We start from the raw sequence: 18,360 nt of genomic DNA, 5'->3' as shown, positions 1-18,360 counted from the left end.
GGCTGCTTTTTTCTACTTCTGTTGGTATTCATCCAAAAGAGAAATTGAATTTTTCCACATTAGTGTTCTTCCTTTGTGTATATCAAGAGGCAAGGAAGACGGTATTGTGTTGTTTTGTTTTTGTTTTGCTTTGTTTTGTTTGCCAGTAGAGACTATCAGTTGTGACATATTTCTGGAGGTAGCAGTTGTGGTGCAAGTTGTGGAGATTCCTGGATATTAGTTAAAATGGTATGTTTTTGAAGTTACCATTGGCATTTGTGGCTTCCCAATGCCTGGCTTCTGAGTGTGTCAGGTTTCCAATCTGAAGCCAGGGTAGTTCAATGGTGGTTTTGAGGGATGTTCTGAGGACTGAGTCTAGAAGCTATTGCTTCAGGCTTTTCATTGATTGTGTAAGCACCTATCTATTTGCATTCGATCTTTTCTGCTTAAAATAACTAGAATTGTCTCTGTTAATGTAAATGTACCTTGATTGATACACTATATTAAGGGTGATTAAAGCTTAGACAACTGTGATCCCATTTTCCCCCAAACATATGTATGTATGTATGCATGCAAATACGTATATATAAATGTGTACGGTTGCATTTTTTATGACATGCCATCACTTTCCAAGTAGTAACCACACCAGTTTAAAGGCTGGTCTCACACACACACACACACACACGCGCGTATGCAACTTCACTCATCTTGAGACTTCTCTCAGTTATCCAGAGGACCTCTTGAACAGGAGACCCAGCATTTAATACAAAGTTAGAAATGAAAACAAAATACTAATACATATATTTTATCACAGTTGAGCCTCCTGGGTGTTTGATTAAAAAGATATTTGTGCTACCATTTAGACTTAAAATTTTAACAAATTTAGTGATCTAATGTCACAGTCTTCAGTGAGCACATGACAAGAAAGTCAGAAGAGATGGCAAGACAGTGACCAGAGAGGAAAAACTGACAGAAATAAAAAGCCATTGCTATAACAAAATGGAGACACGATGGGCACTGTAAAAAGCAGTCACCATAACTTTAAAAACTATGGTATTGAGGGACATTTAAAGGACAACAGTCTCCACATGGACATCATTTCTATAAGGACCATTCTACTATACTTGATTATGAAGACCCCAAGTAAAGACCTTAATTTAACTAATTTTGGGCAACAATCTAAGTTTACAAAAGTCATGTATAAAATTATGTATTAGCTTATTTAAATAAGAAACAAATTATTCGGCATATTTCAAAAATAAAACAGAGACATGTCTTACTGTTAGAAAGCTTTTCAATAAAATTGTTAAAGAGATTGATATTTAATTAGTATAGCTCCAGTTACTTGGAAAATTAAATAATGAAATGAATTTCACTCCCCAGTGATGCTGGATAAGATGAAACATTACTCTATGTGGATTTCTGTTGGACTAAACAACACACCTATTACTAGGAGCTGCTTCTTAGTTCAGATAAGAGAAAATATGGTTAACCAAATATTCAGTCTCATTAGACCAAAAACCTTCTTTAAGGAATTAAGGAAAGGATCTTCCTAAAAATATACCCTAAAGTATGTTTCCCAGGGATCCATAAATTTAGTGACTCTGTAACCTGATTCAGTTTCTCATTCCCATCATCACAAAACAAAACAAACAAAAAACCCAGAATACTGAGAAAAATGGCTGGTACATTTTGCAGGCAAATTTCACCTGTTGAAGTCTTATATTATTCCTGATGTTGACGTCCCCAATTAATAATAAAAAAATAAATAAACCTATCCTGAAGCAGTGGCTGCTGGCAAAATGTTTGATTTTAACAACATACTTTTGCACGACCTGCCGTCACTTCCCAAGTTGAAGCCCATCCTGCAGCGACAGGTCCGTGTTTTGTAACTGCTGCTGAGCAGACAGATGTGTGAGCATCCCCCTGGCATTCCATATGGATCCACTTCACATGCATGGCTTCTGACTACAACAAATAAAAAACAGCACACTTGAAATTCTCCAGAGACAAGATAATTATGTACATCAGTATGTTGAAACGTTTGCAGTGCAAGAAGAGGGAATCCTACCAAAAATCTTTATACCCAGCTATTTATTACCATAATCAGTTGAAAAAAGAGTTTAAACCTCATAGAAGAAGAAGTAGGAATTTGCTAAAGTCCTCCTAAAAATATATTTAAAAAAAAACAATTCTGCTTTTATATTAATTTAAACTGTTTACATGTAAGCAAAATAAGTAACATGATTTTTTTGATGCATGCTTGTTCTTTTTAAAAATGCATATTTCTTACAAATATAAAAAGATACTGTGAAAATATGCCAGGTTAGGTAATTAAGCAGAGAAAGGATTTCTTTTGAAATAATCCATTATATGAGCACTTAACCTAGAAGATATGTGATTCAGTAACTATCTTTATTAAGAAGTTCTGAGACATATATATATTTTTTCAGTTTTGAGTCCGTTGCCATTTTGAGAACTCTACCACAAAATGAGTGTGTGTGTGTGTGTGTGTGTGACAGTAATTTTCAAAAAGAGGAGGCTAGTTTACATGTGGAGATTGAGAAGTAGGATATTTCATGAGGGTTGAAGTTAGAGAAGGAAAAAAGAAAAGGAAAAGTACTGTATGAAGAGAATGAGAAAAAGATGAGTCAAAGAAAAAAAGGCTATGGTTGGAATAATGTCAGTAAAATTTTATATACTATTGTAATTATATTTTTTTTTGATCACCACTTGAAATTGTGACAAATAACATGGCAATTTTCTTTTAATAATAAAATGGTTATACTTTTAAAAATTGTGCCATGTTTGTTTTGTATTCCTGATTTTCTAAATGAAAAGATCTCTAACACCCACTCTTGTCCCCCATAGCCTATTGTCAACACAGTAGTCATATTGATTCCTTTAAAAAGTCAGTCATATCATGAGACTCCTCTGCTTAATGCTTCCTAAGGACTCCTCATCTCAATAAAAGTATAAGGAAAAGGTTTTATAATTATCTATAGGGCCCTACTTATTATGGTCCTCTTTCATGTCTCCAGCCTCATCTTCTACTTCTTTTTCGCTTTTTCACTCTGCTTTAGACACATAGGTCTCCTTGCTGCTCCTTGAAAAATCTAAGCATGTTCTTCCTCACGGTCTTTGTGCTTGCTCATCTCCCTACCTGCTATGTCCGTGCCTCACTTCTTCAATTATTTCGAGTCTCCATTTAATTTCATTATTTCAGTGGGACTTCCTCTGACCATTCAATATAAAATTGCAAATCACCCCCATTCCTGAGACTTCCTATCTGCTTTATTTTTCTCTAGAGCACTCATTATCTTTTAATATAATAATAATTTACTTGGTCATTTTAAAATTATGTTTTCTCTACTAGGAAGCAAATCTCATATAAGCAAGAATTTTTGGGGCTGTTTTATTCACTGCTGTTTCTATACAATAATGTCTATACAATAGTTCCTGGCACACAGTAAATGGTCAATGAATTATTGGCAAATAAATCAATCCTAACACCAAACTCTAATAAGGTTATTTACAGAATTCCAAATTTAAATTTACTGTAAACAGATTTGTAAACAATACATTGTCTCAACTAAATCTATGTTAATGTTTAGATAATTCCAAATTAGTTTCAATTTGAAACACAAAAAGAGAATGAAAATTTGAGGTTGGTTGGTCTTGTATGTTACATTATTCTATATATAATTGAATGTAAATTGTATTGATGAGCAAGCATCACTAACCTGCTATGCAAAAATAACTAGTTTGTGTTTTTAAGAAATACTTAGAAACATTATAGCCTTCTCATTAAAAGTTATTTTTTTAATTAACTTGTATTAAAGAATAATTGGGGTAAGTTAAGAGACCGGAATGACTACAATAAAAGCTGGATAGATTCTGTAAGAGAGTCACCTGATTTGAAATGTCTCCCACAATGATACCAAAAAAAAAAAAAAAAAGAATCCTTAGCATCTTAGCGTCTGGGTTTCCTGTCTACATACATCATGATTGAAAGCTCTTTCCTGAATATAAATCTAGCCATCATTTCAATTCTATGGTTGTAGAAACAATTCACTAGGAACTGAACGATTTGTCATTTAGACTTGTGCTGGAAGTGCTCTTCCATTTTATCAAGCAGACATGTATACTTTTGCTATCAAACAGAGAATTTATGACTTACCCATTCTAACTCCATACAAAGCACAAGGACCATAACCCCCTTTAGCCCACCATTATAAAGGCAATGAAGAAGTCCTGTGTCTTACCTGTTGGTTGAGTTCTTTTTTGATAAATTCGGATTCCTCGAGCATTTTCTATTTTAATGAATGAATGAATATCTGTGCCATTAAATCGGTTTATCCTTATGATATTGAAGTTATCAGAATTGGTTGCATATAAATAGTCTTCAAACACAGTTATGCCGTAAAGATGTCTGACCTATATGGAGGGGCAAAAATAACTATGATTTTTAATTATGCTGCTTTCAACTTGAAAGAAAAACTCATTGTACTTACTACTGTGGAAAATTCTCATAGTAGGAGAGTCACACACATATTATCGTTTATTTTCTCTCAAAGAATTAAACATTTCACTAATTTAATTTTTTTCTCTGAGAAGGAAACATTATGCAGTAGTAGATAAAGCAGTTCCAAATGTATGGAGAATTTTATTCATGATTCATTAAGAAAACATGTTTAGTAGCTACTTTTCAAAGGCGAGTGAGAGCAAAATTTCCAAGCATATTCAATAAGATGCTTATGGCACTGTTATATAAGATGTGAGATGTTTTTATGGGCTGCTTGTTCATATAGTCAGGAGATACAGAATCTAAAAAAGTATAGCTCTGGCTGTGTAAGGACTGATGAGAAAACACCTTTGAAAATTTATTTTATATGTTCAAAATCCCATATATATATATAATTATGATTATTATTTTAAATCCCATTTTTTTAAGCCACAAGTTCATTTAGACGAATACTTGTCCCAGCATGGGAAACAATAAATAATGAAACTATGTATTTGGAATAATTAAAAAAAAAAAGAGCACTTTACTCATAAATCACATATGTTTCTAAAGCCTATTCATAATGGATTTGGAAGTAATGACACCTGAACAACATAACTCTCCTTAGCAGAGGTCCTGGGAATTGAGTGGAGGAATGGATACCTTGCAGTCATCGCAAGCTTCTAGTAAAGCATCAGAAGAATGAGTTTATTGATCTTCTCAAACAAATGCCTACATGCTAAGCACAATGCTTTTGGGCATTCCTCCTATTATAGTTAATTTAAAATGGTTCTGTGTCAGGGTAGGGTGGGGCTATGATTCGATTTGCTGTAGAGATTCCGTTGAAAAAATCTGTCACAATTCTTTGGCATTATATATGGCACTTTTAGTATAGATTTGTAGTTAAGAGAATTTGAAAAAGTATGTATGGTTTGACTGTAAAAATTTATTTTTTTAAAGATTTTACTTATTTATTTGAGAGAGAGAGAGAGCGAGCGAGCACAAGCCAGGGGAGGAGCAGAGGGAGAGGGTGAAACTGACTCCCAGTTAGCAAGAAGCCTGACTGGGTCTCATCCCAGGACCCTAATCATGACCTGAGCCAAAAGCAGACACTTAACCAACTGAGAAATGTAAGCTAGGAATTAATGAAGAGAATCATTCCATGTTAAAGCCCAAATAATGTTTTCCAATATAAGGGTCATTCCCCAGTGTGTGTGTGCGTGTGTGTGTGTGTGTGTGTGTACCCACACTCATGCACAAGTGCATGTGATAGAGAGAAGGGGTGGGGGTGTCATGTGTTTATATACTAATATCATTTACACATAAGCTGATATCATATTCTCTAGATACATCTAAGCCCAAATTTTACTTGAGCAATACTTTTTCCCATAAAAATTGCAGGTAAACTCAATTCTTCCACCACCATTAATCTCATGTATGTTTTGCCCGAAGTTTGGAGCCATTCATCTGGGAGTGTGTGGTTCTGGCGTACTTTGCTCTTTACATAATTGCCAATCCACACCCAAGAGAAAAAGCACAGCCACCGAGGGAACAGTTGGGCAGGGTAGAAAATAGGTTCAGTAGTAAAGATGAAATTGTATTCAATGTCCCTGTTCCTTCCTTCAGAAGAGCCTGTTTCCCATAAAATAAGTACACTGTTGCCTGCCCTGCTACTCCCGATACCAGTGGGAGGAGCTTAGAGGGGTAGCTAGACCATTCCGCCTACAGCCCAAATATTTAGAAAAAAGTATCTATGTTGGATGACTTAGTGACAGAGTAAGCATATGTTTAAGGAATCAGAAAAAACACAGGAAATAGAAATGAAAAAAAAATGAATAACTAAAAACCAGACATTAGAAAACGTTTTAAAAGTAATCCTGAGGAAAATTATTTGAATTTCTTATAAGGTTTAAAATTGTAATTACATATAGGTAAAAAGAAGACCCATCATAATCATTTTAGAGATTAGATCCTCTAAAAGTCATAACTAAGGCTTTCTAAAGAAATCAAGTTTTTACGACAGGCAAAAGTACAAAAGAAATAACTGGCCTCATCTCTAATATTGGACACTTTTTTTACTCCCAGATTAGTGCATTTGTTTGTCTTTCAAGGAAGGTAAAAGAATTTCATTGTTAAAAACTGATTAGAAATAAAGGTAACTTTAATGGATCATTACAGAATATTTTTGTCTTGGATTGCAAAAGAAAGAAAAGGGATTCACATATTTCGGCTCCATAGAATAAGAATCTCAGAAGAAATTAGTGCGATCACCAAGGTAAAATTCAATTGAAGAAAGTACACTAGCGAATAAGCTTATTTCAACTTAGAGATCTCCTTTAAGTGTCTACTGAGTGTTATCAGCAAAACCTTGTAATTCAGCAAGGGAAAAACTATACAGATGGTAAAGATCTTGACCTCAGTGACTTTCACAGGATTCTCATTCTAGGAAGTACTTGAATACATCAGAAGGCAACATGTAGTCCAGCCTTTGAAAATAATAAAAATATTTTTGTGAGCAGCCATATGCCTTTGTTAGCACAATATCTCCAAGGCCACATGGGAGAGATGATAGTCCAGCTCCTTATAAATGAACTATTTTTTTCCTTATAAATAAACGATTTAAATTAGTTTTAGTAAGTTTTACTTTTAACAGGTCAAAACATCTGTCCTATTCTAATTCCTTTCTTACTAGTGTGGCAATTGTGCTTTTGCTTATTGTTTTTGTTTTATTTTTGTTGGCCTTTGTTTTGTGTGCTTTGCTTTTAATAGAGCAAAGGAGGAAGTCAGAGGCATCTCCAATATTATGGAATGCACTGTGAAAAGAACATTCTCCCTCATAGGAAATACATCACAATTTTTATGACCCTTTACAGCTTGACTTCATAAGAAATTTTCAACATTGCAATTCAGATTTTGGGTCTTCTTCCTAGTACACCACCATTCATTTTATTACCTTAGCTGCATTTTCTAACAAAATTGTACTTACTTGTCTGCCTTGAATGATAGTATGTCTGTTTTTTCCTTGATAGTCCACTACTTCCACATAGTCCAAGTAAAGATCTACCCAGTAAACCAATTTGTTGACTAGGTCTAGTGCCAGTGCAGCTGGCTGCTCTGTCTTTGAATCAATTATCCTTGTTCTGTTCAGCCCATCCATGTCACATCGCTCCACTTTGGCCACATTCCCGTAGTCAGTAAAGAAAAGTTTTCTGTTGAAAGAAAACTAAATGTTAAAGTGGAAGGGGGCGGGGGAGCTTATTCAATAGAACCATCTGTAAAAAACAGAACTTTTCCTTCTAATTTATTTCAGTGGTTACATCTGTTAGCTTCCCATAACCATTTCCATATAATATCACTCATAAACAGAGAAATCTGCTAATGAATATTGCAGGGCATAAGGGAGCAGGTTAACCAACAACTGTAAAATTTCCCCAAAACGAATGATTATGGTGGGTTTATTATTGTATTAGGGGAAATGTTTCTTTAAGCCTCATAGAGCCGATGCACAGACACCACAGGAACGCATGCAGCCCATTCGGTATAAGCTTCAGAAGTGAGCCAAGCCACCAGGCCAGGGCACGTGAGCTATCAGGCTTTATCTTCAACCTGCTTTTCAAATTGCCTAGTAATGTCTGTCTCCTATAAAAGCTATTATGTGGAGCTCAACGATGCTATGAGTGGTAGAGAATAGCAAACCTGGAATGGAATTAAGCAGATGGAAAAGCAAATGTGGTGTTTGTAGCAATGGAAATAAAACATAAATAATCCCCCCAAAACCAATCCCAAATTCTCCCAAATATTCCCAAATTACAAAATTTCATAAAGCAAATACAGCCATTTCTCCTCATTTTCCCTTTACTTGAAGGAACAGTCTAAAAAGCAATGTTGACCTCTGAGACAAAAAAATAATAATCCTTCCGTGAAACACTAACAGTGTCTATCAAAGGTTTAAATACCTCCAACACCTCAGTGTCTAATATTTGGTTAGTATTCACTATGTTTAGTAAACACAAATCAATTTCAGTTAACCTGACGATATTTTAACAAGATTACCTACTCAGGAGACTAAATTACATTTGTAAATAGAAGACTATTTTACCTTGACTTAAATACAATCTCAAGAATAATCTGATTTGCAGTGACTGAGCAATATTAAGATTACCTAGAGTATAGAATATTTGATTTTATAAACTTGGTGAATTAGTTTTTAGTTACTTTTCTCAACACCCTTGCATCATCTAACAGTATGGGGTATATTTCAAGCTAAAAAGGATTATTTAAACTGTAATTTAGCTCTTTCTCCTGCGGGAGGTTTTGACTAATTTTTAAACCTTAATGCATACTATTCTGCAACCGTATAAGCAGGGTTTTATTCTGCGAAGATATTTCCCTAAATGTTCTTGAAAGACCAATTTATCACAATAAGTTAAAAATTATTTTTCAAGTAACATTCTATTCAGGTGAAGAGCTTTTCTATTCTAGTAAAGAATAAATAAAAGGACATATGGCGTTATGTTTTATTGTCATGCTTAACGTTCAAACTTCTGCCCCTATGCGCTCACTTGCACTTGCTCTCTCTCTTTTCCTGCTTCCATCTTGCATCTCATCTTTCTTCACTTTAAATCAATTTGTTCATAGCTATCCCAAGTTAAATTACTATAAGGAATACCTAGTTTTCCTATTTCTTACTGTAGAACACTACCCACTATTCCTGTTTTATGAAGCTCTCTTTTTCATCCCATACAAAAATGCCTCTCCTTTTCTAGTATCCTTTTCTGACTGGTCCATTTCACAGAGCTGAAGAGATGCTGGTGTGTGGGTAGGTTTGGGTATTTAGAGTTGCAGGCTCTGGGCACACTATGGATAATGTGATATGTATAGACTATGCATAGTGACATAAAGCAGGTGATTGTACCAACTACATGGTTTGAAGAGGAAAGATGAGTCTGGAGCTAGAGACTTCTTGGAAGTCATCTTGAGATGACTTAATTACATGCAATCCCAAAAGGGATGTAAAAAAGAAAAGTGTGCTAAGATCAGAACCATGGAGATGTGCTGTTGGAGAAAGAAAGCCAAATAAAGATCAGAGGCTATGGTCAAAGAGATCACACAGACTTTCATAGAAATCTAAGGGAGAAAAGTTCCAGAATAAAGGACCGCAGTGGCTGGCTGGGTCAATCACTTCACAAAATAAAAAATAACATAGATTAAGAAAATGCTGTTGAATTTGGTATTTGTTAAAATACTAGTAATTTTGAGAAGTTACTTGAGAAGTTGGAGGAAGAGTGAACCAGCTGATGATGAAAGGGGTCGGGAAAATGTGATTTATTTTTCTAAGATTTTCAGTGATATTGACCTACTATTGCAGGAATGATGCAAGTGATTCTCATATTTATTCCAGATCATAATAGAACTAGTTGAGGTAACTCTCTGAGTAGTTTCAGCCAAAATATGGGGGAAAAAGTATAAATATATGACTCATCAAAATCTCCCTGTTTTAATGAAGAGTAAAATCAAAAGAACAGGAAGGCTTTGAGTATGTGAAGAAAAACAAAGAACTAGAAGAAACAGTAAAGAATTTATTATCTTTGTATTCCCAACACATAGTAAAAAAAACTAGTGCCCAGTGGAGACATAAAAGATGTTCCTTACACCAAATTGACCTTTCTCAAACTTCAGAACACTGACTATGATGAGTTCTGTTCACTTATAATTGAAATGCAAGAAATGGAAGAGTTCACCAGGATAATAGCACTGATACCATAAAACTGTAAGCAGCAAGCACCCATAGTCACATTACGCACTTTTTTTTTTTTTTTACTTGTTTTAGTAATGTTTAACCTTAGTTTAAAATCTCCTACTACTGTTACAGAGAAAAGCTTCATTCTCAGGGCATCTTTAATTGAGGCATAGTTGTATTAGAATTGAAAGCAAGAGCTAAAGTTTGCATCTAAAATCTAACCAAATTTCATTTGTGATAGAAGTGTAGCTTGGTTGAAAAATCACTCTTTTCTTTCCTATAAAATATCTGTCCAAATCTTAGAAAAAGTAAATAATGTTTTGTGAACCCCATTATCTCACTGATCTTCCCCTCTGAGATAGAAGGGGCAGATTATTTTTATTTTACAGAGGAAATAGGCTCAAAGTCCACATGATTAGCCACTACCAGAGCCATAACTTGAATGTTTGTCATGCCTTTAGTTTTTAACTCATTATTTTGAAATAATTTCAAACTTACAGAAAAGTTATAAGAATAGTCAAATGAACACCTATGTCGTTCACTTAGATTCATCAGTTATTCACCTTTTGTCCCTCTGGCTATTTCTAGTACTGCCTAGTACTCTGTGACAGTAAATTGCAAACATTGCCTAGTACTCTGTTACATCAAAACACTCCAGCCTGCATTTCCTAAGTGCAAGGACCTTCTCTTGCATAACCACAATACACCTATCAAAATCAATAATTTTAACACTGATACAATATACAGTTTTTATTCAAATTATGCCCATTGACCAATAATGTTCTATATAGTCAAATTTCCCTTTTTTTCTGATTTAGAGTCTAATCCAGCATTATATGTTGCATTTAATCATCTTTTTTCTCTAGGCTCTTTTAATTCTGAACAGTTTTTCAGCCTTCCTTTGTTGTTCACGGTGTTACCATTTCTGAAGGGTAAACGAGTTGTTTTAAAGAATATCTTCATGTTGAATTTGCTTGATTTTTCTCATAATTATATTATGTTATGCCTTTTGAACTGAAATGCCATAGTCTTGTACTTTCTAGTTACTGCCTCTGGGCTTGGAGACTATGGGTAGGTAAATCTATGTTCTACCCCAGAAATTCCATAAAAAGGAGCACAGATGGTAGTTTGGAGTCTCATTTACTCCATCTTATTCAGTATTTTCTGAACACTTAACTCGCTTAACTTCCAGGTTCTTAGTTACCCTTCCAGCATCTTCTCCTACCAGGAACCAAGTATCTGACGCAGCTTCAGGTACAGCAGAGCCCCCTGTATAGCACCACGTTGAACTCATGGTGGATAGAAAGGACCACTCCAAAATCTGTCCTATGTCCTATTCCCTCAGGATTACGATAATGACATTTCTTCTCTCTCTGTTCATTCCTGTGGTATCAATTATTTTTTTTATCCTCTAGCATGAAAAATAAATTGAGCTTGCTCTTCTCTTGTTCTTCACTTATTTTTTTTTATGGCACTAACACAGAAATTTAAATTAAAATAAAACAATATTGCAACTACTGTCTGTATTTCTGACATATTTAACTATTAGTTCATAAAGGACAGCGACATGTCTTTCAAATTGTCATTTATTCATCCAGTTCATTATTCTTCCGATTCAGCATCTGTGGTATAGGAGTTTACCATTTTGGCTTCCTTACCTCATCAGATGTGGGAAACTGATTTTATCCAACATCCTTGTTAATTAGATGAGTAGCCTTGTTTTACTATAGATATATAAGTTTTATACAGTTGGAGATAGCAAGAAACTTTGAGTGTTGTTGGTAAACTTGCCTGACATAGATCAAAAGTCGCAAAGAACGCCCTCACAGACAGTGATAGAGCACTGTGCTTACAGAGTTATGGTTCCAATCATCCCTACACTTTAAAGCAAAGCAATTGTTACAGGTACTAACATTTTAAAACATGTATTTTATTTTCTTTCGCTGATAAAAATAAGACTTACTTTTGCCAGTGATATACATTTTAAGTGATGCTTCTGTAGTTGTGTACGTTGTCCAAACGGACAAAGGGGAATGTAAACACATCAGAGTCCTGTCTGTCTCTTTTTAACTGCATACTCAACCTTGGTTTTGTGTCACATTCTTACTCCTAACATTTTGGTTATAGCTTCATGATGGAATTTAGAAATTTTCAGAGTTCTCACAATGAAATTCCTACTATTCATTTTAACTGCTGAAAAATGAGGTTACGTAGCAAGATTTGGGTTAGGGAGTAGATGAGAGGGGGGCAAGACATAAAACTAGGGGGCCGTATATTACCAGATTAAAAAAACAAAAACAAACAAAAAAAAACATTGTTCTGATTAGGGCCTAGGAAACCATTCATGTTTATTAATCATGTGTTAAAGTAGGTAACTGCATTTCTTTACATTTTAGGAAAATAGTATGCATTTTCCTTGACAAGAATTACATTAGGAACTTCATTTTTCAGTCTTGTTTTTTAAAATAATTGTGTTATTCAAATAGCATCAATAGTAATACTACTTTATTTCTTCCATTGTGTATACAAAAATTGAACAAGAAAGCAATTTTCCACATTATATAGAGTAATTAAAGTACATTCAGAACTAAAGTAGGAATATTAAATATTTAGCATTGCAATTCCAAAATGCAATCGTAAATCTGAAAGAGTAATGAGTCTTTGGAGTAAGAGGTTTAAATTCAAATTCTATTAGCTCTTTCTACTTAAGGGATGTGGATGATAAACAAACTATTTTCTCTGCCTAGCCAAGACTGTTCAAGACAGTTATTTATTGATTTTTACTTGTTGAGGTTTTTGCTTTCATTGTTTGAAAAATCTCTCTCAAACTTGGTTTTCAGTCCATACATAAACACACAGAAATTAAACTTGACATACAGACTCCGGCTCTCAGCTGGCTACTCTATATTCTGGAAACATTCCCACTAATGATTCCCCCAGCAGTATACATATATTAGATATGTCAGTCAATGTGGCTGACCCATTTAACATCCTTATTTACCTAAACCTGCTCCACCCAGATAGTGTTCCTGAGAGGGGCAGCCTTAGGTACCAATAGCATCCCTCTCCTTCCTGTTTACAGATAATTAGACCAACGAGGAACATGCGATAGAAATGAAAACAAATCGTAGGCTTAGCAGAGTCACCAAGATCCTTTCTCTCAGTATTCTAAATCCAAAAGTGTGAAGCTTACCTAGTGGGCAGCTGTGCTAACATGGGCAAGAGGAACAGCTAGGGTGGGGATGGGGATGGGGGCAGTGAGAGAGGAGGGATGCTGGAACATGTACACAGAAGTGGGCAAGCCATGAGACAGAAAACCGGGATGAAAGGAGCCCTGTAATCCTTGAGTGAGGAATTAGTCACGCCCCACAGAGTCCATCTTTATTTCTCGTCCTTAGTTGCATGAACATGTAAGATTTTCCTACCTCTCAGGAAATCTCTATACATTTGAGCTGGTTTCAGTGGATTTCTATACTTAGAAGCTAAAGTGCCATGAGAAACCACTACCTTGTTTAATGTTCTATTTTAAGATTTAGATAATTCTTGTCCTGAAGATATTGGACAATCAAAAATCATACCACTTTAGAAAATATTTTATATTGAAATGTTAACTACAAATAAAACAATCAATGGGAGAAGATATTTGCAAATAGTATATCTGATAAGGGGTTAATATCCAAAATATATAAAGAACTTACACACGCAACACCAAAAAGAAATAGTCTGATCAAGAAATGGACAGAGGACCTGGATAGACATTTATCCAAAGAAGATATCCAGATGGCCAACAGACACATGAAAAGATGCTCAAAAGCACTAATCATCAGGGAAATACAAATCAAAACCACAATGAAATATCACTTCACACCAGTTAGAATGGTTAGTGAAAATGACAAGAAATAACAAGTGTTGGAGAGACTGTGGATACATGTTCCAGTATCCCTCCTCTCTCACTGCCCCCATCCCCTTGTGAGTGGGAACATAAATTGGTGCAACCATTGTGGAAACCAGGATGGAGTTTCCTCAAAAAATTAAAAAATGAAAATGCCATATGATCCAGTAATCCCACTATTGGGTATTTATCCAAAGAAAATGAAAACACTAATTTGAAAAGATATATGTACTCCTATGTTTATTGCAGCATTATTTACAATAGTAAAGATATGAAAGCAACATAAGTGTCCATCAAATACAGCCTACCTCAATCTGCACCTGACCCCAAACACTGCCTTGAACTCATTTTTTTATGATTTTAACCAAAACAATAAAAAATAATAAATCTTAGTCTTTTAGGCTTTACTTTCCATTTGTTTTCCATTTTCCATATTCTGAGAGACAGAATTCAACTCAACAATTAATAAACGTACCATTGTAAAAAGGGAGTGGTTAAAAAAAAAAAAAAGTAGAGAGGGGGCCTTGGGTGGCTCAATCAGTTAGGCATCCAACTCTTGATTTCGGTTCAGGTCACTATCCAGGGTCCTGAGATCGAGCCCAGCATCTGGCTCCGCACAGATTCTTTCTCCTCTTTTTCTCCTGCCCACCCCCAACCCGCTGGCACGCACACAATCTATCTCTCTCAAAAAAAAAAAAGAAAAAGAAAAAGAAAGGGGCGCCTGTGTGGCTCAGTTGGTTATGCGTCTGCCTTCAACTCAGGTCATGATCCCAGGGTCCTGGGATCCAGTTCCACATTGGGCTCCTTGATCAGTGGAGAGCCTGCTTCTCTCTCTGCCTGCCGCTCCCCCTGCTTGTGATTTCTCTCTCTCTCTCTCTCTCTGACAAAAAAATAAATAAATCTTTAAAAAAAGAGGGAGAGAGAAATAGAAAGATTTGCATATTATTTTTATTTTATTATTATTTTTCTCTTTGTCACATAGGTATTTCATCACTGTTTAACATAGATTGGGACACAGTGGGGGAAAAGAAAAACAAAAACAATACAAAAAAAAAAAAAAAAACTAATCATGTCTCTGTGTTTTCAGTGCCTGAGGGTAGAAAAAGGCTGGTCCAACTTGACTTGCTTACTTCCATCACTTCCTCTATTCTCCAAGACAAGAATCATGTGGTTTATGTTCACTCACTCATTCCTCCTACCCATGGCTTGACTGCAACTGCCAAATCTAACTGCCTGAAAGATAATGACACATTTGGCTTCACATTTTCACTAGCCGGCAGCCCTTATTCTCACACCATAATTGGAACTCTTATAAACTCATCTTTATCTAAGACCAAATCTTTCAACCTTGTTATCCTTGTTTATACAGTACAGTGCAGCATAACTTTCTATCCACTGATACAACCTCCTCTCTTCCTACCCAAACCTTCTGATCTGCCCTCTGAAACTCTTTGATCACAAATGCCCCAGTATTCTAAGACTATACTCTTAATGTTTTTTCAAATGTTTTACCTTTACTGACTGAAACTTTGCAGCTCCTGAGGTCATCTTTCCTGGCAGTTGTTCAAAATGTGGGCCCCTAACAAGAACCTCAGGGGTAGATATAAAATCAGTGCCCTCCCCATTATTATTCTAGATTATTATTTTCCTCTTATCTTGTAACATCTCCTGCTTTTTTTGAGGGTCTCACAAATAGCACCCATCTTCAAAGAATCATCTGCCAACCTTCTGATTTTTTTATCTCATTATTTTTATTTAAGAGTCATCACCTAGCTTTCTAGCTTTCTGACCACAACCAAACCAATATCTACGAGAAAAATGGATTCACAATTTTCTCCCTTGCTTTCTTCACCTCCTCTCCACATCTGACCTTTTATTTCCAGTACATGTCAACCACAAATTTCCATCGTGATAAACAGTATATTGTTTGTCATCACCAGAAATTTTACCTGTACCAAAAGAGATAACCCCCCCCACACACACACACACACACATACAAGAGCACCTTATTCTTCCACCTGGCAGTATGTTTTCTATCTGTATTGTGCAGGTACTCTCACTGCAATAGCTCTTTGAGTTCATTGAGACATTGTCCCCGCTGACCCTCTCCATTCTCTGCCAACCTTCAAATTCTATTTCTCGTTTCTTTGCCACAGTCCCCAGCCTTCTAATTCACTCCATTCCACCCTACTCCACGCTCTGAGGATGATCTTTCTTCTTATTGGATAGAGAATTGAGAGCACATCAAAAAGCAACTCTGTTTTCTGTAAGAAAACAGTACAGCCCCAGCTAAAACCGATCTGCATCTGCATTAATTCTTCACCACCCTCTCCTTTTGTAATGCAGAAGGAAGCATCCTCCCATCTTTTAGTCCAATACAAAGCAAACACAGATACTCACCCCATCTCCTCTGAAACTCATCTTCAATAATTCCCACTTCTTTCTGCATTTTTAACCTCTCCTTTTCTACTGAATCTTACCTTCAACATATGAACTTGCTCTACTATTTATCATCATGAAACAAACCTTTTCTCTTAACCTCAAACCACTCTCCATTTCTAGCCCTTTCTCTCCATGCTTCATTTGCATCCAACATTCTCCAAAGAATTTTTCATACAAGCTGACTTTATTTTTTCCCTCAATCATCCTTATACCACACTGATATATCCTCCAAACCCACCATTCCACCTTTATTTTTTAACGTACAGAGATTGCCAGTTACTTACATGTGTCTCTTAGCGCTGTCTTGGTATTCTTCCTACTAACTGCTTTTTCTTTTCTTTTTTTTTTTTAAAGATTTTATTTACTTGACAGAGAGAGACAGCGAGAGCAGGAACACAAGCAGGGGGAGTGGGAGAGGGAGAAGCAGGCCTCCCGCCGAGCAGGGAGCCCAATGTGGGACTCGATCCCGGGACCCCAGGATCATGACCTGAGCCGGAGGTAGACGCTTAACGACTGAGCCACCCAGGCGCCCCTAATTGCTTTTTCTTAGCTACCTTTTCCACCTTCTCTTTCTGTATCATGCTCAGGATTCTAAAACTGGAGTTTCCTGGGTTCAGATGTGGAATCTGTAAATTTTCTCATAGAAAAGTCTTTAAAGTTTCCATCATTTTCATTAATATTACAATAACGCTTTTATATTCTAACCTGTCTTCTGGGATTCTAACTCATATATACAGTTGCCTTTTTGATATTTGCATTGAAATTCTTTTAGGCATCTTAAATGTAACATATCTAGTAGTAAATTCTTGTTCTTTCTTATGAAATTTATCCCTTCATTTTTCTCCATTTTGGCGAATGGCGAATAGTGTCACTTTCTACCCAATGACTCATTCCAGAAACCAGGAATTCATCCTCCATAACTTCTGTCTTCTACATCTAATTCATCACCACTTCCTGCCACTTCTAGCTTCAAAATATATCTCAAATCCTATATCTATTTCCTTCTCTGTTTCTCTTTTCTAAACCAAGTCACCATCATCTTTTGCCTGGGGACTTATATCTCATCTCTGTTTCTTATTCCTTTTAAACCACTCTCTTCATGGTTACCAAAGGGATCTTATTAAAATGAAAAGTGGCTTATGTATTATAAAACCCTCTTATAGCTACTAATAGCAGTCAGAATAAAACCTCATATTCTTAACATTACCAACAATGGTGAGCATGACCTAGTCTCTGCCTATCTCTCCAGCTTCATCTACTGGTATACTTCCCCACTTCTAATACCTTGGCCATCTAGGGGTATCTTTCTATATTTCTAATACTTTGACCATGTTTCAGTTCCTTAAACAAGCCATGTCTTTTTTTTTTTTTTTTTTTCCATTCTGCACTTCACATAACCTGTCCCCCAGTCTGGAAAGTAACTTCTGCCATGGTATCTCAATCTTGACTTTAGATTTCAACCTAAATATCAATTCCTCTGAAAAAAAACCTTTCGTAACTTTCTAATATCAGTTAGGTCTATCTGATACAATCTCATGCCATTCCATATTTTTTACAATGCTCTTATTTATTTTACATGCATAAAAGATACAACACACACACACACACACACACACGATATGTTTAAGATCTGTTTACTAAGTAGACTATAACCTCCAAGAGGACAAAGGACATATCTGCTTTATTCAGTATTGCATGCTCAGGACTGTCATGTGTCTGCCCCTTCATTCATTTTCTTTTTTTTTCTTTCTTTTCCTTCCTTCCTTCCTTCCTTCCTTCCTTCCTTCCTTCCTTCCTTCCTTC

The 18,360-nt window shown here is 35.7% G+C and overlaps 1 protein-coding gene across 1 annotated transcript in view; it reads right to left on the bottom strand.

Annotated features, from left to right (window-relative positions):
- Positions 1–18,360, bottom strand: part of LRP1B (LDL receptor related protein 1B) — a 1,834,834-nt gene that overhangs the window by 771,118 nt on the left and 1,045,356 nt on the right. Inside the window, exons 8-10 of the mRNA XM_035008121.1 lie at positions 7,470–7,692; positions 4,245–4,416; positions 1,804–1,947 (exon numbers count right to left, since the gene is read on the bottom strand). Coding sequence (XP_034864012.1) covers positions 1,804–1,947; positions 4,245–4,416; positions 7,470–7,692 — 539 coding nt within the window. The remainder of the gene's footprint in view (positions 1–1,803; positions 1,948–4,244; positions 4,417–7,469; positions 7,693–18,360) is intronic.

This window comes from Mirounga leonina, unplaced genomic scaffold (assembly GCF_011800145.1).
Source record: "Mirounga leonina isolate KUSES-001 unplaced genomic scaffold, KU_Mleo_1.0 Mir_151, whole genome shotgun sequence".
In the NCBI taxonomy this organism is placed as follows: Eukaryota; Metazoa; Chordata; class Mammalia; order Carnivora; family Phocidae; genus Mirounga; species Mirounga leonina.
This window is presented reverse-complemented; position numbering and strand designations above follow the sequence as displayed.